The 26,922-nt window shown below is 39.7% G+C and overlaps 1 protein-coding gene across 22 annotated transcripts in view; it reads right to left on the reverse strand.

The window, feature by feature from the left end:
* CPQ (carboxypeptidase Q) overlaps positions 1–26,922 on the reverse strand; it is a 567,207-nt gene that overhangs the window by 421,064 nt on the left and 119,221 nt on the right. For 14 of the 22 annotated variants that reach the window (XM_069600550.1, XM_069600568.1, XM_069600545.1 and 11 more), the window contains one exon: positions 16,735–17,200. In XM_069600550.1, coding sequence (XP_069456651.1) covers positions 16,735–17,200 — 466 coding nt within the window. Of the gene's footprint in view, positions 1–16,734; positions 17,201–17,408; positions 17,456–26,922 lie in introns of all 22 variants that reach the window. The other 8 variants (XM_069600565.1, XM_069600562.1, XM_069600554.1 and 5 more) reach the window with 1 other exon arrangement.

Genomic DNA, 26,922 nt, shown 5'->3' on the forward strand with positions numbered 1-26,922 from the left:
CTTCCTAGAAGATTTTCCAAAAAAATTAAACTAATGTGACCTAAGGGTCTGACTATGCTAAAGGCACACAAAGCAAATGTAAAAGAAGACATCATCCCTGCTTTCAGAAGTTTTGAAAGTTAAAAGATAAAAATGACAAATATTGTATATTATATCCAAACTAAAAACATATAAGTAAAAAGTAAAGATTTTACATTGTGTAAACATAAATCTAAGTGATTGCCATAAGATTATGGATGAAGAGGTAACTAGATAATGTTTAAAAAGTAAAAGAGAAATGGTTTCCTTTCCTCTTGGAGAAAATGACAAATTACCCAGATGTCTACCTTAACCTCATGGCTCATGGACAGGCAGGTGGATCAAAGTGCTGGGCTAATTATACTCCTTAGCTTATAGTATACCATCCTCATTGGCCTCTTCAAGGCAAATGTCTTATTTGCTTGTTTTTAATTTATTTATTCTATTTCCCAACCTGGTAAAGAGACTGAGAACCCCCAGGGAATTTTACTTTGGAGGCCAGTGGGATTTGATTACAGAACTTCCACAGGACTGGGGAAACAGACTCTTGGAGGGCACAAACAAAACCGCGTGTGCACCAGGACCCAGGAGAAAGGAACTGTGTCCACACGAGAGACTGAGTCAGACTTGCCTGGGAGTGTCCAGGAGTCTCTGACGGAGGCATGGGTTGACAGTGGCCTGCTGCGGGGTCAGGGGCACTGAATACAATAGCATGTGCACAAGTCCCTTCAATGGAGGTCACCATCGTCCTCATTACCCCTCCTATAATTTGGCCTCAGGCCAAACAACAGGAAGGGAACACAGCCCCACCAGTCAAAAGGAAATTGGATTAAAGATTTACTGAGCATGGCCCCACACATCCATCACAGAAAAGACAGAAAGAAAACCATAATCACAGAAAACTAAGCAAACCGATCACATGGACCACAGCCTAACTCAATGAAACTATGAGCCATGCCCTGTAGGGCCACCCAAGAAGGATGGCTCATAGCGGAGCGTTCTAACAAAACGAAGTCCACTGGAGAAGGGAATGGCAAACCACTTCAATATTCTTGCTTTGAGAACTCCATGAACAGTATGAAAAGGCAAAAAGTAATTGCACCCAAGTACTTCATTTTGGACTCTTTTGTTGACTATGAGGATTACTCCATTTCTTCTAAGGGATTCTTGCCCACAGTAGTAGATATAATGGCCATCTGAATTAAATTCACTGATTCCAGTCCATTTTAGTTCACCGATTCCTAAAATGTCAATGTTCACTCTTGCCATCTCCTGTTTGACCACTTCCAATTTACCTTGATTCATGGACCTAACATTCCAGGTTTCTAGGCAATATTGTTCTTTACAGGATCAGACTTTACTTCCATCACCAGTCACATTCACAGCTGGGTGTTGTTTTCACTTTGGTTTCATCTCTTCATTCTTTTTGGAGTTATTTCTGGTTCCAAATTAGGAAAGGAGTACATCAAGGATGTATATTGTCACCCTGCTTATTTAACTTATATGCAGAGTACATCATGAGAAATGCAGGACTGGATGAAGCACAAGCTGGAATCAAGATTGCCAGGAGAAATATCAATAACCTCAGATATGCAGTTGACACCACCCTTATGGCAGAAAGTGAACAGGAACTAAAGAACCTCTTGATGAAAGTGAAAGAGGAGAGTGAAAAAGTTGGCTTAAAGCTCAACATTCAGAAAACTTAGATCATGGCATCTGGTCCCATCACTTCATGGCAAACAGAAGGGGAAACAATGGAAACAGTGAGAAACTTTATTTTCTTGGGCTCCAAAATCACTGCAGATGGTGACTGCAGTCGTGAAATTAAAAGATGCTAGCTCCTTGGAAAGAAAGCTATGACTAACCTGCTGCTAAGTCGCTTCAGTCGTGTCCGACTCTGTGTGACCCCATAGACGGCAGCCCACCAGGCTCCCCCGTCCCTGGGATTCTCCAGGCAAGAACACTGGAGTGGGTTGCCATTTCCTTCTCCAGTGCATGAAAGTGAAAAGTGAAAGTGAAGTCGCTCAGTCGTGTCCAACTCTCAGCAACCCCATGGACTGCAGCCCACCAGGCTCCTCCATCCATGGGATTTTCCAGGCAAGAATACTGGAGTGGGGTGCCATTGCCTTCTCTGTTGACTAACCTAGACAGCATATTAAAAAGCAGAGACAAAAATAGAAAGCCCAGAGATAAATCCACACACATATGGACACCTTATCTTTGACAAAGGAGGCAAGAATATACAATGGAGTAAAGACAATCTCTTTAACAAGTGGTGCTGGGAAAACTGGTCAACCACTTGTAAAAGAATGAAACTAGATCACTTTCTAACACCGCACACAAAAATAAACTCAAAATGGATTAAAGATCTAAATGTAAGACCAGAAACTATAAAACTCCTAGAGGAGAATATAGGCAAAACACTCTCAGACATAAATCACAGCAGGATCCTCTATGATCCACCTCCCAGAATTCTGGAAATAAAAGCAAAAATAAACAAATGGGATCTAATTAAAATTAAAAGCTTCTGCACAACAAAGGAAATATAAGCAAGGTGAAAAGACAGCCTTCTGAGTGGGAGAAAATAATAGCAAATGAAGCAACTAACAAACACCTAACCTCAAAAATATACAAGCAACTTCTGCAGCTCAATTCCAGAAAAATAAACGACCCAATCAAAAAATGGGCCAACGAACTAAATAGACATTTCTCCAAAGAAGACATACGGATGGCTAACAAACACATGAAAAGATGCTCAACATCACTCATTATTAGAGAAATGCAAATCAAAACCACAATGAGGTACCACTTCACACCAGTCAGAATGGCTGCGATCCAAAAATCTGCAAGCAATAAATGCTGGAGAGGGTGTGGAGAAAAGGGAACCTTCCTACACTGTTGGTGGGAATGCAAACTAGTACAGCCACTTTGGAGAACGGTGTGGAGATTCCTCAAAAAATTGCAAATAGAACTACCTTATGACCCAGCAATCCCACTGCTGGGCATACACACCGAGGAAACCAGACTTGAAAGAGACACATGTACCCCAATGTTCATCGCAGCACTGTTTATAATAGCCAGGACATGGAAACAACCTAGATGTCCATCAGCAGATGAATGGATAAGAAAGCTGTGGTACACGTACATGATGGAGTATTACTCAGCCGTTAAAAAGAATTCATTTGAATCATTTCTGACGAGATGGATGAAACTGGAGCCGATTATACAGAGTGAAGTAAGCCAGAAAGAAAAACACCAATACAGTATACTAACACATATATATGGAATTTAGAAAGATGGCAATGACGACCCTATATGCAAGACAGCAAAAAAGACACAGATATGTATAACGGACTTTTGGACTGTGAGGGAGAGGGAGAGGGTGGGATGATTTGGGAGAATGGCATTGTAACATGTATACTATCATGTAAGAATCGAATTGCCAGTCTATGTCCGATGCAGGGTACAGCATGCTTGGGGCTGGTGCACGGTGATGACCCAGAGAGATGTTACGGGGAGGGATGTGGGAGGGGGTTCATGTTTGGGAACGCATGTACACCTGTGGTGGATTCATGTCAATGTATGGCAAAACCAATACAGTATTGTAAAGTAAAATAAAGTAAAAATAAAAATTAAAAAAAAAAAAGCAGAGACATTACTTTGCCGATGAATGTCCATCTAGTCAAAGCTATGGCTTTTCCAGTGGTCATGTGTGGATGTGAGAGATGGACCAGAAAAAAAGTTGAGTGCCAAAGAATTGATGCTTCTGAACTGTGGTGTTGGCAAAGATTCTTGAGAGTCCCTTGGACTGCAAGGAGATCCAACCAGTCAATCCTTAAGGAAATTAGTCCTGAATATTCATTGGAAGGACTGATAATGCAGTTGAAATTCAAACACTTTGCCACGATGCAAAGAACTGACTCATTGGAAAAGACCTTGATGCTGGGAAAGATTGAAGGCAGCAGGAGAAGGGGACGATAGAGGATGAGATGGTTGGATGGCATCACTGACTCAATAGACATTAGTTTCAGCAAGGTCTGGGAGATGGTGATGGACAGGGAAGCATGGCGCGCTGCAGTCCATGGGATCGCAAAAGTCAGACACAAGTTAGCGACTGAACTGAACTGAACCAATTCTATTTTACCCCCATTCTTCATTCCTAATTCCAACCCATGTCCTGGGTAGGTAACTATTCTAAAGATATTTTTTGCATATATGTCTTCTTGTAAAATGTGAACTATAATTTTGCATACATGAAAAACTATATTTTATGTATGCAACTATATTAGGTATGCCATTCTATTTTTTATTTTATTACACAGCTTTATACATGTAAGATATAACAATATAATACATCTATGTTGAGATATATATATATAAACTATATATATATAGTTCAGTTTGTTGCTTCCAACTTCTGTATAGCATACCCTGGCGGGGGGCATCTACCACATTTCACTGTCTACTCTCCCAGTGATGGACCTCCAGATGAGCCTTACCCCCAGAAACAAGGCTACAATAATCATCCTGCATTCATCCCCTTAGGTAGTACATATGTGTACCTGTGTGAAAATGTCTTTGAGAAATATACTAAGGAAGTGAATTACTTGCTCACTGGGTATGAAAATATATTTAAGTGAACTAAATATTACCAGTTTGCTCTCCAGAATGGTGGCACCATGCTTCATGCCCACCAATCAATATATAAGGGTTCCTATGTCACCACAGCACTACCAATATATTTTTACATCTCAGCTGTAAAATTATTTCATTATTTTTAAAACTTGCATTGATCTGATTACTAATAAGTTAAGATCTCTTAATAGACTTGTCAACTTGTCAACCCATTTTTCTAATAGGGTTACTGCCTTTTTCTTGTTGATTTCCAGTAGTTCATAGCCTACATGTAATCTAATAACAATTTTAGACAGTGTTAATATCTTCTTTGTTCATGGTATCTTTTATTGAATAGTAATTTTTAATCCTGATGCTATCAAATTCAGGGATGTTTTCATCTTGTGGTTTGTGCTTTTTAAGTTATGTTTGTGTGAGAGTGTTAAGGCACATAGGAGACAGATATAGTGTCCCTATTCTTGAGGAAACAACCAAGAGGAAAACAGATACACCTGCAAAGTGTTGGCAGAAAGATCCACCAAGAGGCAAGATGAAGAGGGAAGGCCACTGAGAAGGTTATGACTTGAGACATGACTGCCACATATTATATGCTGTGTTACTTGGACAAAGTGTTAAACCTCCCAGAGCCTGCAATGTGTAAAGAGTGAACAACACCTATCCCAAAAGACAACATAAGTTACAGAATCTGCCCGATGACTCATGTATAACAGATGCGCTCTCAATAAATGTGAGTTCCTTTACCCCCTTTTTTCTCATTCCCAATCCTGATGTGACGCTGAAGAATGAATTTGCAACTTGGGACACTTTAGAATCAGATCCTTCAGCTGACCCCACACCTCCAAATTCCAAGTACCATCGGTAGACATAGGCTCTTGAGAGCACTTCTGCCCATACTGCATCAGGTATCAGACAAAGATTAAGTCCTGACAAAACAAACAAACAAACTAACTAAAAAAAAAAAAAAACAGTGAAAATGCTCTTTTCCTGATGATGCCAAAGGAAGAAAAGTGGACAGGGGCAAATAACTTATTATCTGATTTTAAGTTCTTCGTTATAAATCAGTTAGCACCTCACTAAGAAATGGATCAAATGTAGAAGGCCTTCATTTGATGGATGTGCTGGGAGTGTGCAGGAGGGCTATTTTAAATTCCCATAAGATTAATGTGGTGAGAATTTGGTATAAGATTATGCTGTAGCTTTCCAGGCTTTCTGATCCATGTTGCTAAAATTTTCAAAAAGAATCCACGGGTAAACAACCTCACCGTGATTTGATTGGTGTTCATTTATCCTCCTCTTTCCTTTGTGCCTTTACCTCAGATGCAAAGCAAACTTTAAATATCTTTTTAAAATCTGTAATATTTATCACAATCTACTCATCAAATCAATATCTAGTTAATATGCATTAGTATTACATTACTTGGTGTAGTGCTGAAGGAGATACAAAGATAATGAAGATGTGCATTTCCCTGGAGTAGGTCACAATTTCTCAAGAGATAATCACGTAAACAACTAATTATCAGTTCAGTTCAGTTCAGTCACTCAGTCGTGTCCGACTCTTTGCGACCCCATGAATCGCAGCACGCCAGGCCTCCCTGTCCATCACCAACTCCTGGAGTTCACTCAAACTCACGTCCATCGAGTCGGTGATGCCATCCAGCCATCTCATCCTCTGTTGTCCCCTTCTCCTCCTGCCCCCAATCCCTCCCAGCATCAGAGTCTTTTCCAATGAGTCAACTCTTCGCATCTGGTGGCCAAAGTACTGGAGTTTCAGCTTTAGCATCGTTCCTTCCAAAGAAATCCCAGGGTTGATCTCCTTCAGAATGGACGGGTTGGATCTCCTTGCAGTCCAAGGGACTCTCCAGAGTCTTCTCCAACACCACAGTTCAAAAGCATCAATTCTTTGGCGCTCTGCCTTCTTCACAGTCCAACTCTCACATCCATACGTGACCGCTGGAAAAACCATAGCCTTGACTAGACAGATCTTAGTCGGCAAAGTAATGTCTCTGCTTTTGAGTATGCTATCTAGGTTGGTCATAACTTTTCTTTCAAGGAGTAAGCGTCTTTTAATTTCATGGCTGCAATCACCATCTGCAGTGATTCTGGAGTCCAAAAAAATAAAGTCTGACATTGTTTCCACTGTTTCCCCATCTATTTGCCATGAAGTGATGGGACCAGATGCCATGATCTTCATTTTCTGAATGTTGAGCTTTAAGCCAGCTTTTTCACTCTCCTCTTTCACTTTCATCTAGAGACTTTTTAGTTCCTCTTCACTTTCTGCCATAAGGGTGGTGTCATCTGCATATCTGAGGTTATTGATATTTCTCCTGGCAATCTTGATTCCAGCTTGTGCTTCTTCCAGCCCAGCGTTTCTCATGATGTACTCTGCACAGAAGTTGAATAAGCAGGGTGACAATATACAGCCTTGATGTACACCTTTTCCTATTTGGAACCAGTCTATAGTAAACTGTGATCACTGCATAATACAGGCAAATAATGTGCTATGAGAATGAAGATGAAAGAACAATTACATTTATTCAGGTTTGGGTTCAAGAAAGACTTAGAGAAGAGAGCCACCTTAAATGAGTCTTTAAAATGGGTAGGAATTCTCTAAACAGAGAAGGGTTGGATTGGGTTAGAACTAGGGTTGGGTTAGCAGAGATCCAGGCAGCAGCTTTTAAATCAAGGAGGAATGAATACATCCAGGCAAGAGCAGTTAGGATCATGTGGCTGAAGCACAAGGTGGATGGCTTGGGAGAAACTAGACACAAGCCTAGAAACACAGCCTGGGGTCACTTTTTAAAAGGTCATAAGGATCTAAACTATACTGTGAAAAATGAAAAGCATTTAGGTAAGGGAGTGACACAATGAGATCTCTATTTCACAAAGACAACTGAATCAGCAGTATGGAAACTGATTAAAATGAGACCAGAGTCAGGAAAATCAGTTAGGAAGTGATTATAACACTGCAGGCAGGAGAACCCTGAAAATAGAAAAGTGGAGTCATGTGACATTTCAGTCTTGGTGACCAACTGAATGCTGGAGTGAGATAAATGGAAAGATTCATTCAACAAATATTTCTCAAAACTTTTCTGTATATGAGTTACTATGTTAAGAGCTAAGACAGAGTTTATCAACTTTGGCACTACTGGCACTTTAGAATGGATGATTATTTGATGTGGGGTAAAGGGACGCTTGTTCTGTACACTGTGAGATGTTTAGCAGTATTCCTGACCTCTACCCATTAAAGGCACTGCCTCTCAGTCATGTGTCCAGACGTTGCCAAATTTCCCCAAAGGAGCAAAATTATCCCCAGTCAAGAACCACTAGAACTGAGATCTCTAATTCTAAGAGGCTTATTACATGTAGAGAAATGCTGATGACACACACAAGTATAGGGTACAAAAAAAGGAGAAAAGAGGAAGTTGTCAATACTTCTTTGGGGATGAGTAAGCACAGAAAAAATCTCCATAGAAGAGGAGACATTAAAGCTGAATCCTTAAATAAGGGCATTCCTGGCATGGAAAAACAGACTGGTTCCAAATAGGAAAAGGAGTATGTCAAGGCTACATATTGTCACCCTGCTTATTTAACTTCTATGCAGAGTACATTATGAGAAACACTGGGCTGGATGAAGCACAAGCTGGAATCAAGACTGCCGGGACAAATATCAATAACCTCAGATATGCAGATGACATCACCCTTATGGCAGAAAGTGAAGAGGAACTAAAAAGTCTCTTGATGAAAGTGAAAGAGGAGAGCGAAAAAGTTGGTTTAAAGCTCAACATTCAGAAAATGAAGATCATGGCATCTGGTCCCATCACTTCATGGCAAATAGATGGGGAAACAGTGGAAATAGTGTCAGACTTTATTTTGGGGGGCTCCAAAATCACTGCAGATGGTGACTGCAGCCATGAAATTAAAAGACGCTTGCTCCTTGGAAGAAAAGTTATGACCAACCTAGACAGCATATTCAAAAGCAGAGACATTACTTTGCCAACAAAGGTCCATCTAGTCAAGCCTATGGTTTTTCCAGTAGCCATGTATGGATATAAGAGTTGGACTATAAAGAAGGCTGAGCACCAAAGAATTGATGCTTTTGGAATACGGTGTTGGAAAAGAGTCCCTTGGACTGCAAGGAGATCCAACCAGTCTGTCTAAAGGAAATCAGTCCTGAATATTCATTGGAAGGACTGATGCTGAAGCTGAAACTCCAATACTTTGGCCACCTGCTGCAAAGAACTGACTCATTTGAAAAGACCTTGATGCTGGGAAAGACTGAAGGTGGGAGGAGAAGGGGACAACAGAGGATGAGATGGTTGGATGGCATCACCGACTTGATGGACATGAGTCTGAGTGAACTCTGGGAGTTAGTGATGGACAGGGAGGCCTGGCGTGCTGCAGTTCATGGGGTCACAAAGAGTTGGACACGACTGAGTGACTGAACTGAACTGAACTGGCAGGTGACAAAAACATGAAAGTAAGATACCATATCTGATATTAGCAAAATTTTGAGGCTCTGAGTCTGAGCACCTGGGTGGTTGGCAATGATATTAATGAAGATGAGAAACACTGGAGAGACAGGATGCTCAATTTGTGGGTTTGCAAGACAACCAGTAGTTCTCAGAAATCCAAGTAGAAAATCTTCCTCCAGTTTTCCACAGATAGCTCACAGTCTTAACCCAGACACACAAATTAATAAATGCTATAATACTCAAGTCCAGAGATGGAAAGCTTAAAAACATTAGCTCCAGTTATATAAGGAATCTGCTCCATAGCATGTGCCTAGAATACTTCTCTTTTAATATTCTGATCATCTTCACCCATCCCTTCTGGATTCTCAGAAAAAAAAAAAAAAAAACAGCCTTTCTAATCTAGAAAGATGTTATAGACTTATACGTCAGCCATTTTTCATTTTATATGTGACAAAATTAAGGCCATAGAGATTAAATGACTGGGCCAAGGTCACACAGCTAGGTGGCTAAACCAAGGATACAGCATGGGCTTCCAGGGAGATGAGCTCTGCACCATAATATCTGCACCTAGAGGTCCTTTTATGCAGACCTTACCCTATCTCCTCTGGGAATTTTCCCACACCTGATCCAGCCTAACTCTCCAGTCTTCTCAGAGCTTAAAATAGATCAGTTGCTAGACAATTGTTTATGTACCTTGAGCTCCATGGAAGAGGGCATGGGGTGAAAGTGAGTCTTAGAACACCACAGTAGACTCCAATGAGTAAAATTCACTTCCCCTTGGGTTTTTAAGGCCCCAGCAGTAATCAGTAACTTGGCTTAGTTTTCCCAGTCAGAGAGCCAGAGAAGAGCAGGCCCAGCTAAAATACAAGAAATGAGTATAGAAAAGAAAGAGAAATGAGAAGAAATATCCAAAATAAGGTACAGACACTGGTATCATCATAGTACAGGTACCAGCAACTCTTGAGACAGATCAGCTTCAGTCAAATGGATAAAAAAGGAAATCTTAGAAGTGAAAATAACATTGTTATTTGTATGTGAGGCAATATAGTCTAATGACTAAAAGCACAAACTCCGGAATTTGACACTTGTTCATGCCTGAACTTGGCCTCTCACTAGTTGTGTAACCCTGGGCAGACTGTCCAACATTTTGTAGTCTGTTTTTCTCATTTGTTCAAAACAAAACAAACAAAAACCTGTAGACCTTTAAAGACAGTTATGAGGGTTAAAGAGAAAATATATACGTATACACACACACACACACACACACACATACACACACTGGTATAGATGAGTGATAACAGAAGGCAATTAAGCAAACTCCTAGTTGACAATATAGAACCCGAGTGGAGGGTTCTCTAAAGCCTTAGAGGACTCTACCAATTATTCATACAGCCTCAGAGAGATCACAACTAGCCATCCCAGTGGTATATCCAGAATGTTGGAGTGAGAAACTTGGCAGCTCTTCTTCCCTATGAAACATTTAACTGGGAAAAAATCTTTTTAAAAAATCACTTAAAGTCTCTCAACATTGTCCTAAGGGCATATAGCAAGTAGAAAAACACTCATTCAAGAAAATACACTATTAATACATCTAAGTTAGAATTATGAGTCTGTAGCTTTTGGCAATGACCTGCTTCTTTCTCACATCCCCAGTTCCATGTTATAGAAACTGTATTCTGGTCACTTCACCCCATTTCTCTACCCAGCCTCTACCTGTCTGGTAGAAACTCTATGCCAATGATATTAATGGTGGAAACAGCCATGAGAAGACTGGAACCTGACCACAGCTATCTTAGCTTGCTCACAGGAAGAGGTCCCATGGTGGGACAGGCAAGCTGAAAAGACCAGTAGCTACCACCCCTCCCTTCTAGCACCTCCCAGGGATGTCACTCCAGGGAAGCAGGCCACAATCTCTGTGCTGAGATCCTGGGAACTCCCAGGGAAGAGGTAAGCCAAGTGGATGAAGTTCTTAACCAGGCATGAGGTTCTTAATCAGGATGGTGATTTTATTTGGAACAGAAAACAGACAATTCCATACCTGAGGATGCTGTTGCAAATGATGGAGAGCTTGGGAGATACTGATACTTCATGATACTGAGAGTTTCATGATACTGCTAGCAACAAGCCAAATGGAAGAACAATCAGAACTTCACAGCAACAACAACAACAACAACAAAAAAAACCCAGGAGAAACAACAACCAAGAAAAGCCCTCCCTGGATCACAATAAACCCTGGGGCTTGGGAAGGCTATATGCACATGTTCCTACTTAGAAACAATTGAAACTGGACATGGGTCAGATTGAAAACATTTTCCAAGCTGCACACAGATCCCTCAACAAAGGGCAGAGGCCCTACTGGCACAAGAGGCTTAAGTGCAACCTCTAACCAAATACTGGCTGTAAAATAAGCTATTCTGACACAGGGGAAAATATTATTAAACTGGGCTTAATATTAAAATCATACGCATCCTCGCAAGCTGGAACACTATGTACATGTCCAAGGCTGTGACCTCTCAAGACTGATTGGAGAAGAGATGTTCAAGCTACTAGGCCCTGACTGAACCCAGGGCAAAAACATAAATTCTTTAGTTTTAATAACAGCCCTTAAACAACATAAACATCCAACAATAAGGGGTAAAAATATAACTGGCTAAGGGGACCTAACCACAACCTTTGACCAGTAAGTGGCTTGTATAGACCTCAGGATGACACCTAGAGAGCCCGACTAAAGGAAAAATAAAAGCACTGTGAATAGGGACATCAGAATCTGTACACTATGGGAGAAAGGGACTTCACAAAGTTAGTAAAACTACCTTATTAAGCTAATAAAGGACAAAACAATAAAAACATCAATCTCCAGTGGGCAGTGGAGAAGGGACAAGAATCAGTACTCAGAATTGCTAAAATACATTATTTAAAATCAGTTTTAAACAACAACAAAAATAAACGGGACATGAAAAGAAATAGGCAAGTGTGACCAATACACACACAAAAAAAGCAGGCAAGAGAAACTGCCTGGAGAGGGTTAGTTGTCACAGACATAGACTTCAAAGCAGCTATTATAAACATGCTCAAGGAACCAAAGGAAACTGTACTTAAAGAATTAAAGGAAGGTATGATGACAATGTTTCATCAAATGGAGAATACCAATCAAAAGACAGAAATGAGACAAAAGACCAAAAGGAAATTGTGGAGTTGAAAAGTAAAATAACTGAAAAGAAAAATTCAGTAGAGGGACTCAGTAGTATATTTAAGCTATCAGAAGAAAGAATGAATTTATTAATAGATTGATACAGATTATGCAATCTGAAGAAAAGAGAGAGGGGGGAAAGAGAAGAAGAAAATGGGCAGAGCCTCAGAGAAGTACAGGACATCAAGTGCCCCAACATACTCATAACTGAAGTACCAGAAGGAGAAAAGAGCAAAAAGAGGGTAGAAAATATATGCATAGAAAAAAAAAGTTGGAAATTTTCCAAATTGATGAAAGATATTAATCTATAAGTGAAGTTCAACAACCTCTAATCAAGATAAAAGGAAAGAGATTCCCACCTAGATACATCAAAATCAAAACACTGAAAACTGGTAACAAAGACAAAAATCTTGAAATCAGTAACAGCAAAATGACTTGTCACATAGAAGCATACCTCATTTTACTGTCCTTCTCGGTTACTGTGTTTTTCTTTTTAACAAATTGAAGGTTTATGGCAATCCTGTGTTGAGCAAGTCCATTGGTGCCATTTTCCAAACAGCATTATTTTTTAATTAAGGCATATACATTTTTTAGACATACTGATATTACCCGCTTAATGGACTACAGTATAGTATAAATATAACTTTTATATGTACTAGGAAACAAACAAAAAAAATCATGTGACTCACTTTCTTGCAATATTCACTTAATTGCAGAGGTCCAGAACCAAACCACAATATCTCCAAGGTATGTCTGTACAAGGGAATTCCAGTAATGTGAACAGCTAACTTCTCATCAGATACAATGGAGGCCAGAGAACAATGAAATGACAAATTCAAAGTGTCCGAAGTAATAAAAAAAAAATGAATCAAGAATCTAATGAGAGTAAATATATACACCACCATATATAAAACAGAAAAATAGATAGCCAGTGAAAATTAGCTGTATGAATCAGGGAGCTCAAACTGGTACTCTGAGATGATCTAGAGGGGAGGGATGGGGTGGTAGGTGGAAGAGAGGGGATATATGTATATCTATGGCTGATTCATGTTGATGTATGGCAGAAACCAATACAATATTGTAAAGTAATTATCTTTCAATTAAAAATAAATTAAAAAAAGAATCGTATGAATTTGCAGGGCAGGAATAGAGACACGGACCTAGAGAACATACTTTGGACACAGCAGGGTAATGAGCTGTTGTTCAGTCGCTCAGTCATGTCCGACTCTTTGAGACCCCATGGACTGCAGCACACCAGGCTTTCTACACCATAACCAACTGGGATTTATCCCAGGAATGTAAGGTTGGTTTAACACCTGAAAATCAATAAATGAAATGTATCCAATTCAATGGGGAAAAAATAGTCTTTTCAACAGGTAATGCTAAGACAAATGAACAACCACAGCAAAAGAACAAAGTTGGACTCCTACCTCACATCTAAAATTAACTCACAAACCTAAATGTAAGAGCAAAAGTTACAGAACTCTTAGAAGAATAAATAAAACTAAGAATAAAACAGGAATAAATCTTTGTGACCTGGTTTAGGCAATGGTTTTTTAAATATAACAGTAAAAGTACAATCAACAGAAAACAATTAGAGACATTGTACTAATTCAGAATTAAAGACATTTCTGCAGGAAATACAACCATCAAGAAAGTTTAAAAACACACACACAAAAAAACAATCCATAGAATGGGGAAGAACATTAGTAAATCACACTGATAAGAGACTTGCATCTAGAATACATGAAGAGCTTATGCAATTCAATAATAAAAATTCAACTAGCACAATTAAAAACTGGGCAAAATGATACCCCTGGTGGTCCAGTGGTTGAGAATCCACCTGCCAATGCAGGGGACACAGGTTCAATCCCTGATCCAGGAAGATTCCACATGCCAAAGAGCAACTAAGCCCATGGCCACAACTGCTGAGCCCACGTGCCTAGAGCCCATGCTCTGTAATAAGAGAAGCCACTGCAATGAGATGCCCAGGCACTGCAGCCAGAGAGGAGTTCCCACTCGCTGCAACTAAAGAAAGCCCACACACAGGGGCAAAAACCCAGTACAGTCAATAATAAGTAACTTTAAAAAAAACTGGACAAAGGCTTCAAATATATATTTCTCTGAAAAATACACACAAATGGCAGACAAGAACATGGAAAGGAGCTCAAAATCATTAGCCATTGGAGAAGTGCAAATGGAAACCACAATGAATATCACTTCATACCCACTAGAACAGCTGTAACCAAAAAGACAGAAAACAAGTTCTGACACATAGGTATAAAAATTAGAACACGTGAGTGAAAATGAAAATGAAAAATGGTGTGGTCAGTTTGGAAAACAGCTTGGCAATTCCTCTGAAAGTTAAACAAAAAATTATCATATACACAAGGAATTTCACTCTTTGGTATATACTCAAGAGAAATAAAGTACATACAAAAAACTTCCACATGAATGTTTATAGCATTATTCTTAATACCTGAAAGGTGGGGAAAAAAGGTTCATCAGTTGATCTATGGATAAATAAAATATGGTATATCTATAAAATGGAAAATTTTTCAACAATAAAAATGAATCAAGTATTGATGCATGCTACAACGTGGATGAATCTGAAATACATGCTATGTGAAAAAATTCAGTGACAAAAGAAAATACTAGTGTATTATTTCTTTCATCTGAATTATCCAGAAAAGGCAAATCCATAAAGACAGGAAATAAATCAGTGGTTGCCTGGGGCTTAGGATGGCGGCAGGAAAGGGATGAAGCATGGCTGCTGATGAGTATAAAGTTTCTTCAGGGGGCGATGAAATGTTCTTCAGTTAAGACTGTGCTGGTTCTGTGAATATATTGAAAACTACTAAAGTGTAAATGGGTGAGTAATTATGATATGGGAATTATATCTCAATAAAGATTTTTTTTTTTTCGCTGTGCCCAGTGGCATGCAGGACCTTAACTCCCCATCCAGGGATCAAACCTGTGCTCTCTGCAGTAGAAATGGAGGGGTCTTAACCACTGGATGGACCACCAGGGAAGTCCTGATATCTCAATGAAGATGGTTTTTATTTTTTATTTTTTTAACTTATTTTATTTCTTTATTTTCACTGGAGGCTAATTACTTTACAATATTGTATTGGTTTTGCCATACATCAACATGAATCTGCCACGGGTGTACACGTGTTCCCCATCCTGAAGCCCCCACCCACCTCCCTCCCCATACCATCCCTCTGGGTCAGCCTAGAGCACCAGCCCCAAGCATCCTGTATCATACATCAAACCTAGACTGGCGATTCATTTCACATATGATATTATACATGTTTCAATGCCATTCTCCCAAATCATCCCACTCTCACCCTCTCCCACAGAGTCCGAAAGACTATTCTATACATCTGTATCTCTTTTGCTGTCTCACATACAGGGTTATCATTACCATGAAGATGCTTTTTAAAAGCTGACCATCTGCTTCTCTACTGGATGTTTCTCTTGGCATTAGAGAAGGTCAAAGGTTTTTATAAAGTTTTTAGAAAAGCTCAACTTTTTTTTTTTATCACTTACAGTTAACCCTTGAACAACACAGGTTTTAACTGCACAGGTCCACTTACACATAGATTTTTTTTCAATAGCAAATACAACAGTACTACTGTAGTACTATGATCTGTAGTTGGTTGAATATGCAGATGCAGAAACTCACGGATACAGAAGAACCAAACCATATATGGAGGGATGACTGTAAGTTCTGTGCAGATTCTTAACTGTGTGGAGGGTTGGTGCATCAACTCTACTATAGTTACTTTGCCATAGGAAAACAGTCCATGAATACATGCATAGTCCATGAAGAGTCCATTACTGATCAGTGGCTCACTGTTGACTACTTATACATTACTGATCTAAGCGTTTATATTGTCTGATGAAGCTGAGCCAGAGTGCTGTTAAGTAGATGGAACACCATCCTAACAACTCTTCACATTAGAGGCCTTGGGTTCTGTTAAAATAATTACTTCAAATCAATTCAATGTGCAAGGCTCTATCGTCTATTTCATTAATTCTAAGAAGTTCTGTTCATTGAGGCCACTTGAAAGAAATCACAGCTTTTGCGATCTATTTACATATATCGCATTCTCTACAAAATGATACTAATGTTATACTAGATAGAAATTATTAAGTGATTCAGTTCATAAGTATCATGGACCAATAGCAGATGCTTCATTTTAAAAAGTGACACTTTCAGAAAAGGTGGGGGGGAGAAAGGGAAGGGAGAAAAAGAGTATGAGTACAGAACTCATGAAGCCAATGAAATGGAAAATGATTCTTTCTTTTTATCACCCAATTATAATGTGAACCATGTACACTATAATCAGTTATGTCACATGGCAGTAGTTTTATAATGAACACAGCAAATTGACTTGAAAAAGCAAATCATACCTTCTGGGGGCGTTCCAATGCTGCTGCCAAGACCCAAAATAGCCATCTTGTGAATCCTCGGCTCCAGCATCACAGCAGACTCCTCTCCCCTCTCCCAGTGGGGTATTTTGACAGGCTCCAGGTGGACATTCTCCAGCCCATCTCCCTTCAGGTTTTGCTGCATGATCTCGATGGCTTTTTCTAGGTTCTTGGAGCCGCTTAGTCTGGGCCCAACAGTATCAACCAGAAGTGCCAGTCGCTCATAGGATCTGTTCTGGGCTTTACCATAAACACTAAGGTTGATGATTGATTTAGCAACATCTCCATAGCGGGCTATTTCTTCTTTGACTTCTTGTAAAGTCCTCTGAGAGGGGCCATTCCCATATATAGCTTTCCCAGAGGCCAGGGATAAAAGGTGAACAACACTGAATAATATGAAGAGAAGGAACTTCATTGTTTTTCCAGTCAGTTTTCTTCCTAAAATCATCTGTGTAAGGAAGAAATGCGTGTTAGGAGAAAAGAATCTCACTACCTGCCCATAACCCAGGGACTGCTTTTCAAATAGGATTCCCCTTCCCTTCTCAACCGATACCCAGTTTCCATCAAATTCATAACTCCCAGGAATGAAGGAAAGAGACAGCAGTTGTCCTTATTGATAGCGTAGCATTTATTAAAACCACAAAATCACATATTACCTAGAAATCAGTTTAAAATCTGCCAAAAGATTATAATAAGAAGATACCTAGGAAAGAGAGGGAGAAATGGTGGTTAACGGTGATAGGAATGTGCTGTGCTGTGCTCAATCATGTCTGACTCTTTGTGACCCCATGAACTGCCGCTTGGCAGGCTCCTCTGTCCATGGGATTCTCCAGGCAAGAATACTGGAGTAGGTTGCCATGCCCTCCTCCAGGGGATCTTCCCCACCCAGGCCTCCTGCATCGCAGGCAGATTCTGTACCGACGGAGCCACCAGGGAAGCCGAGTGACAGGGTGAGGGCAGTGTTATCTGCTACCCCTTTTTCTGAATAGTGGTAGTGCTCAGTTGTGCCCAACTCTTTACAGCCCCATGGACTGTAGCCTCCCCCCCTCAGCCCCAGGCTCCTCTGTCTATGGGATTGGAGTGGGTTGCCATTCGCTTGTCCAGGAGATCTTTCCAACAGCGCGAGGGCAGTGTTATCTGCTACCCCTTTTTCTGAACAGTGGTAGTGCTCAGTTGTGCCCAACTCTTTGCAACCCCATGGATTGTAGCGCCCCCCACCCCCCCAGCCCCAGGCTCCTCTGTCTATGGGATTGGAGTGGGTTGCCATTCGCTTCTCCAGGGGATCTTTCCGACAGGGCGAGGGCAATGTTATCTGCTACCCCTTTTTCTGAACAGTGGTAGTGCTCAGTTGTGCCCACCTCTTTGCAACCCCATGGACTGTAGCCACCCCCCTACCAGGCTCCTCTGTCTATGGGATTGGAGTGGGTTCCCATTCGCTTCTCCAGGGGATCTTTCTGACCCAGGGATCGAACCCACATCTCTTGCATCTCCTGCATTGGCAGGCAGATTCTTTACCACTAGTGCCCCCTGGAAAGCCCTTCTTCTAAACAGAGTATGGTCCAAATCCACTTCAGAGTTCCCTCTACCTGAAAGGCCTATGGAACTCATCCTTTGAGGCCCTTTCACATGTTACCTTTTCTTGATCCTCTCCCTAACCCTATCCCCTCCACATCCTTTAATCCTCACAAGCCTATGAGACAGTTTCTTATTATTACCTTCATATTAGAATTGAGGATCCTGAGATAGTGAGAGATTAAGTAACTTTCCAAAGACACACAAAGGCTTTCTAGCTCTAGAGACCATAATGTAGACGGTGCTACTCAAAGTATGGTTTGTGGACCAATGTGAGTCCACAGGTGTTTTTCCATAAAATATAAATACAAAGATTAAGAATAAACATATTCAAGGCCTCCTTGGTGGTCTAGTGATTAAGGATCCACCTTGAAATGCAGGGGGCACGGGTTCTATCCCTGGTCGGGGAACATCCCACGTGCTGCAGGGGAACTGAGCCCATGTACCACGACGACTCCACAACTACTAAGCCCGTGCTCAAGAGCCACCAGCTGCAACTACTGAGCCTGCATGCTGAAACTACTTAGGCCCAAGCACCCTCGACCCTGTGCTCCTCAACAAGAGAAGCCACTGCAATGAGAAGCCTGGGCACCACTAGAGAAAGTCAGAGAGCGGCAACAAAGACGGATCGCAATCGAAAAGAAACAGAGTAAACACATTAAGTGCTGTGCAGCACAGTAGCTAATAGTCTAATGTGATTACAATTTAAATTAAATTAAATTAAATAATCAGCTTCTCAGTCACACTAGCTGCATTTCAAATGCTCAATACCCACATGTCACTAGTGGATATTGCATTGGGCAGCACAGCGAGAACATTCTATTATCATAGAAAGTTCCACTGAACAGCACTAGCTCAGAGTCCTTTATAGATAACTGACAGAACAATGGTATATTTGTCAAATCTAGTAACTAAAAATGGTACTTCCCTTTGTATAACTCATTTTATTTTTCTAATTCACTATGATATTTTGCAAAAGTATCAGTCCGAAACAAATTCTAAATTTAAGAATCTGGTCCTTCATGACAGATAGTTTGAGAAGCACAGTCACAAACTACGATAAGAATAAATTCCAGATTCAGACAGACAGCATACAAGGCCTCTCAAAATACGGTTCCAACAACCACTTCAAGCTCATCTCTCCACCTGCCCCTCCACACATTTTCATTCTCATTCTCATTTCTTCTCTCTCCCTCTCTCTCATTTCTTCTCTCTCTCATTTCTTCCCTCTCTCTCATTTCTTCTCTCTCCCTCTCTCTGTCTCCCACATGCACCGACACACATACACCCCTAAGCTTTGAGAAACTGAGCACCTGAACTGTGGCTAGACTACACTGAGATGTTTGTACATGTAAAACATATACCTGATTTGATCTTTAAAACCTACTTCATACTTAAGTATGAGAAAACAACATAAATATTTCAGATATATTGGATTATTACTAATCTCACCTATCTCTTTTTTACTTTTTAATATGGCTATTAGAAATTTTTACTTTATATAACATTTATATTTATAATTAGCAATATTCTACCTACACTGAACTGTACCCTGTTCTTCAAATACCCAGGTCCTTTCATAACTCTGAGTCTCTACTTATGTTCATTCCCTTTTATTGCAAGGACCTTTTCTTCACCCTGCTCCCTTTCTGTCAAATGTCTATATTCACTCTTTAATGAGAATACATTAAAAATCACCTCTTCTATGTAGCCTTGCCAAACAATACCCCAGAGGTACATGCATCATTTTTGTGTGTCTACCATAATTAACTGTGTGTGTGTGTGTGTGTGTGTGTGTGTGTGTGCTGCTCAGTCATGTCCAACTCTTTGCAACTCCATGGACTGTAGCCTGCCAGGCTCCTCTGTCCATGGATTTCTCCAGTCTAGAATACTGGAGTGGGTTGCCATTCCCATCTTCAGTGAGTCTTCCCAACCCAGGGTTTGAATTTGGGTTTCCTGCACTGCAGGCAGATTGTTTACCATCTGAGCGATCAGGGAAGCCCATAATTAACTGTATTATTAACTAATATATTTGTTTATAAATCTGTCTCTCCTGCTCTCAAAGTCAAGTAGGGTAAATTATTCATCATTTCATCATTATATCCATACATAGGCACTCAATACATTTTATGAAGGAGTTAATAATCCTTTAATCTCCCTAGGTCTCAGGCTCCCTAGAGTACGAGAGTACTTGTCTTTGCCTCCTTCACAAAGAAGCTATAGGAATTAAAAACTTGATATCATATTTGAAATTATTTTGAAAAATTATAAAAACTATACATGGCTGCTGCTTCTCTTTCATTATAACTACAGTTGACCCCTGAACTACAGTTGATCTGGTGTGAACTTCCCAGGTCCACAAATAGGCAGATTTTTTTTTCCAATAAATACTACAGTAGTACAAGGTCCAGGGTTGATTGAATCTGTGCATGCAGAACCATGGATCCAGAGGGCTGACTGTGGGACTTCAGGGTCCACCGTGGGTCCTGGAACCAATACCCCTCCTCGTTCAAGGGTCAACACGTAGGTTTTTACATTTCTACAGGTACTATACTGATGCTGTGTTAAAAGCAATTTATAAGAAAAGAAAAAAGAGGTTAATAAGTTATCTTTTAATTAGCACTAACCACAAGTATCTACTTCTTATTAAAAAATTCTCTAAGCCTTCTGCAAACATTAATTAATGATTTCATAATACATGTCTAGTGATGGATTAGAGTCATATTACAATAACATATTACAATAACACTGTAGAGATACCAGTTAACTTAATCCATACCCTCCTTTTATAGAAAGTTAATCAAGGCCTCTGATGTAATTCCCAGGCAGTTGACAAGCCAGCAACTACAATCAACCAGGTAAGTGGTCCAACTAGCACATACTTCCTAAAGGATTAAGAATAGTTTTCTTATAGGAAGGGCCTCCCTGATAGCTCAGTTGGTAAAGAATCTGCCTGCACTGCAGGAGACCCTGGTTAGATTCCTGGGTCAGACGGTCTGCTGGGGAAGGGATGGGCTACCCATTCCAGTATTCTTGAGCTTCCCTTGTGGCTCAGCTGGTAAAGAATCCACCTGCAATGCGGGAGACCTGGGTTTGATCCCTGGGTTTGGGAAGATCTGCTGGAGAAAGGAAAGGCTACCCACTTCAGTATTCTGGCCTGGAGAATTCCACTGACTGTATAGTCTGTGCAGTCACAGAGTCGGACAAGACTGAGTCACTTTCACTTTCTTATAGAAAATTATATGCATTAACATATAATAGAAATTCAGTGAAGGATACCTAAAGGCAGTCTGAGAAGCAAATACACATAATAAAATATATGTATATACAGTAGCACCAGAACAAAGAGAAGAACAAAGGGGACCATGAAAAGCTACAGAAAAGACACAATATCTCAAGACAGGCTCAAGAAATGGCTGCCGCTGCTGCTGCTAAGTCGCTTCAGTCGTGTCTGACTCTGTGCAACCCCATAGATGGCAGCCCACCAGGCTCCTCTGTCCCTGGGATTCTCCAGGCAAGAATTCTGGAGTGGGTCGCCATTTCCTTCTGCAATGCAAGTATGCATGCTAAGTCGCTTCAGCCGTATCTGACTCTGTGCGACCCTGTGGACAGCAGCCCACCAGGCTCCTCTGTCCATGGGATTCTCTAGGCAAGAATGCTGGAGTAAGCTGCCATTTCCTTCTCCCCAAGCAATGGCTACAGAAGCAGAAAAAAATGAATGGCATCCCTATCAGAGGGCCACCAGAACATCATCTGTCAATCCTGGCTGTCCAGAAAATAACGGGGCCTGAGTCTATCATCTTTACATCTTTTTGCATATATGTCAACTGAATTAACAGGTAATACATCATTTTGATAATAATTCTTAACGCTTTTTAACATGGTCAGTTAACTAAATTTTGACATTAAAAATGATATAATTACTTTAAAACATAATTCAGTATCTTTGAGTATTGTTCTGAGTACCTTAACTTCACTGTTTCTTTAAATCCCACAAATGCAATAAATGCTTATTTTTAAAAGTAATTTAACTTTTTTTTCCCAATGGATCAGTTTTTCCCTGAGTATAATATTTTCTAAGATCAAAGGCACAAAACAATGCATTACACAAGAAATCACCTAGAATACTTGACATAAGTAAACACTAAATACATGTTAGTTGATTCTAAACCTAGTGCTCCTCTGTAACATAATCAGAAAATTACCAATGCAATACTTGGCTAGAATGCATAATTATATATCTCTCCAATGGAGCACTACAGAAGTATTATAGTTTATTTTATTATTATTGTTTTTAGAAAGGTACATTAGCCCAACTAAGATATGTCCTCACTAATAACTAGCAGAAATAATTATAACCAACAGTCTATATTTGGGGAGGTAAGAAAAATGGACCAAGATATTTCTATATCACATTCCACTCAAGAAAAAAAAACAAAAATATCATATATAATTTAAAAACACAAGGACTATATATAATTTATACAAATCTGATACACAATTTGTACAGTGTACAAAATCTGATATATTTGTACAGTCCTAGCAAGAAATAAAGGATTAAAATAGTGAAATATACAAACAGAGTAAGACTAAATAAAAGCCAATAATCAAAAACAACTTGAAGAAATTTGTTCCTAATTCGCAGATTTAGGATCGCCATACAACAAAACATTCATTCTAGAACTGGAGTCAATCCAAATGAGAAGGATGGCCAAAGACCCCAGTTTATTTGCAGGAAAAGACTAAAACACAGCCCACCCCAGTGTGAATATACACAGGCCAAAATTAGAAATACTTTGTTGCATAAAATCAAGAAGGGTTTGGAAAACATAAATATAGATTTACTTGCCAAATCTTTTCACACTCGTACAAGAGGATAACCCTAGTAGCTCAGAGCTAATTTTTGGAAAATCAAAATACGGTTTTACACAGTAAATTATAAACATGTAAATGCTTTACCTAGGAGAAAAGAGGATTGGCTAAAATCATGAAAGATACAGTCACTAAAGCTGAACGCTTGTGGTTCATTTGAACCACAAAACACTGGCACCACACTGACCTCAGTAAATTTCCGTAGAGGATCACCAGGAAGGTTTGCTGATCTGAGAGGCTGTCAGTCTGCCATGGCTCAGAGACAGAAAAGGTCCCTATACAGTCATTCAGTCAAATAAAATTAAGCAAGCTATAGTATTTTTCTGTAGTCTGCAAAGGGAGAAAATAATTCTATGGTGATCAATAAAAATAAATAGAATCACTTATCTCAAATATTTCCCCATTATAATTGTAAATGAAGCTTCATTTCTCCAGCCATTTAACAAGAATGTATTGAGCACCTTACCTACTAAGCACCAAAGACACAAATGTTTAAGAAAATACTCATACTCAAACAGCCATCAAGTACAATAAAGAGACCGATAATGTGAAAGCCCAATAACTGAGATGGTTACAAGGTTCTGTGCAAACAAAGTGGAGGGGCGATTAGGAGGAGTTTCCTGATAGTGTGTGAAAAAGGCCAGCGTGGCCCTGAAGGAAAGCAGAACAAAGAATGCAAAGACAGAGGGGCTTTACAAAACTTGGGCTAAGGAAAAAATAGCAAGTAGTTGGATAAGTATGGAAGATACAGCACTTCCACTGCTGTGGAAGATACAGCAGTGATAGAAAGGAATTATTCCTCAAGGTCTAACTAAAAAGGTCTTCTGTGTGGAGCTTCAGAGTATACGGGACAGAAGTCCCCAGGGCACTGTAACGGGGGATTAATAAACAGTTCCCACCACACGTGTAGGAAAAGTAATGGAGGCAGGGATGGAGGGAGGGGTGGAGGGAGGGAGGGACGGAAGAAGGAAGGAAGGAAGGATAGTTTTCTTTCTGATCTTCAGTACGACCTGCTCCTTAGCACAAAGAATCCACACGGATTCCACATCAGGACAAGGACAGCATGTAGTTCCTCAAAATCCCCGATCAAGCCACTACTTATTACCTATGTGGGTTATTCTTTGGAATTTTCACAGAGGGAAAAATAGCCCATGCTTACAAAACATGTGTTTGTCAAATAATTCATTTACAAAGACACTCAAGATTTTATTTAATATCCCTAATACTAATAACCCGATTGAAAAAAAAAAAATCCAGCACACTCTTGAGCAAATTACAGGACACTTGAAATGTCTAAACTTGAACTGAAACACATTTTTTAAAATATTATTTTTGTACACAAAAGTTTGAAGTCATTGTTCCTCTACTTGAATTCCAACTGTAGAAATATTAAACGTTATACTCTTCAAAATCTTGAGCAACTATTTTAAAGAACTCATGCTGTATCAGGTCTTTGAATTTTGAAAGTTACATATTCAAAGGAACCTTTGGAGCACTGTTTGAAAAAAGGCTTTCTTTTCATATATTGCCTTCATGAGCCATAGTTACAGATTATCTTTTTCACAAAAAGAGATAAAATTGAAATGTCATTTTCATTCTTTTCTACTTAAATTTGGAAGGAAACTTAAGCAAAACCAACTTTGCTTCTGCTGTGAATTACATTCTCTCTAATAATAGGTTTATATTTTGAGGAAACAAAACAAAATCCTTGCTTCTATTTCTAAATCTTTTCCCTGAAATATTATTGTTTGAAAATGTCTCAGGCTATGATAGAAATGCCACAATGAATAGACTAAGTGAAGTGGAAAAGGACACAATGAAAACAGAATGTGCTGAAAGACAGGAAAAGTAAGATTTAGAGACTGAGATTTTTATTGATTTTTTTTATTGTGTCACTTTTTCTTCTAAAGACTGCATATACTACTTATATAAAGACTTAGATATTTTCCCTAAACCTATATTGCTGAACAGGATTCACTGACATAAATTTAACTCTTTGTCTTCAGCCTAGCATGTGTAGCAGATACAATGGCCATAATTGTTAAATACTAGTTTATAAACTGGCACATCAAAATTTACTTCCTGACTCCCACTAATGCTCCTAGATTTATAATAATTAGCCCTTTAACCATCTTAAGGAAGATTCTTTCCTTTATTAAATTCAAAGTTAAAACAAGACCAACCTAGACAGCATATTAAAAAGCAGAGACATTACTTTGCCAACAAAGGTCCATCTAGTCAAGGCTATAGTTTTTCCAGTGGTCATGTATGGGTGACAGAGTTGGACTATAAAGAAAGCTGAGCACCAAAGAACTGATGCTTTTGAACTGTTGTATTGGAGAAGACTGTTGAGAGTCCCTTGGACTGCAAGGAGATCCAAACAGTCCATCCTAAAGGAGATTAGTCCTGAGTGTTCATTGGAAGAACTGATGCTGAAGCTGAAACACCAATACTTTGGCCACCTGATGTGAAGAGCTGACTCACTTGAAAAGACCCTGATGCTGGGAAAGATTGAGGGCGGGAGGAGAAGGGGACAACAGAGGATGAGATGGTTGGATGGCATCACCGACTCAGCGGACATGGGTTTGGGTGAACTCCAGGAGTTGGTGATGGACAGGGAGGCCTGCGTGCTACAGTTCATGGAGCCACAAAGAACTGGACACCACTGAGCAACTGAACTAAACTCAACTGCTTTCCATAGCTTATATCTAATCATTCAGTCCTTCAAGAAAGCTCATTGAGAACTTACTATCTGCCAGGAGCTGTACAAGAATTTGGAAAAGATATAAACATTAGCAAGACTCAGTTCCTAAGTAGACTCTGTTAATTACTTATTTAATATCCATCCCTCCCTTTTCTTGCTAAACAAAACTGGATTTTATTTGGGGTGCAAAGTGTCCAGCCCCATTAATCTAGGCTTTTTGCCCTTAATATGGATGGCACCAGTCTTATATTTTGTAAATGTGGTGGGTAGGGGAGAGCGTATTTGGTTGTCATAAAGATGTAGGGGGTCCTACTAGTAATTAGTTGGCAGAGGCCAGGGACACTAGACATACAGCTCTGTGGAGGGAAATCCTGTCTACTAAGAACTCTCCTGTATTCTACACAGATTTTTATTTTAATGTGAAAACCTATTATTTGAACCTTGACCCAAACTCTATTGTACATACAAATACATGCAAAACTGTTTTTTTTGCAGTTTTAATGCAAGCTGACTTTTTCAAGAAGCAACCACCATGCATATCAAGGGAGGACCATACTGTGCTTTTTCAGGATTTTACTAAGAGCAGTTCATCATTTCAGTGAAACACCAGTGACTGCACTGCTCCTGGTATTGGAGACACCATCAACTCTGGACCCGTCTGCATTCATTGCGGTCACGTTCACCATGTAAGCATCTGAACGTGTCATTATGTCACCTAGTGCAGTCATGCCTAGGAAGGTATGTTTTGAAGTACTTTATTATCAATTATTTTTCTTTAACGGCCTCTTTATATTACAGTTAGGATAGCACAGTGATTTACCTGAAAATATGCAAAAGCATATTATTTGTGATGCTTTACTCAGGATAATAAAGCAGGCATTATAAATTACTTGTTTTGCTTTTTTTTAAGAGGCACTGCATCTAATAGGATAGCGACTAGTGATTTAAGTGAATTCAACAATTCTCTTCCTCACTCTTCCTGCTTACTTTTTAACCAGAGAAGACCCTAAGATCCAATTCTA

This window comes from Ovis canadensis, chromosome 9, assembly GCF_042477335.2.
Source record: "Ovis canadensis isolate MfBH-ARS-UI-01 breed Bighorn chromosome 9, ARS-UI_OviCan_v2, whole genome shotgun sequence".
NCBI lineage: Eukaryota > Metazoa > Chordata > Mammalia > Artiodactyla > Bovidae > Ovis > Ovis canadensis.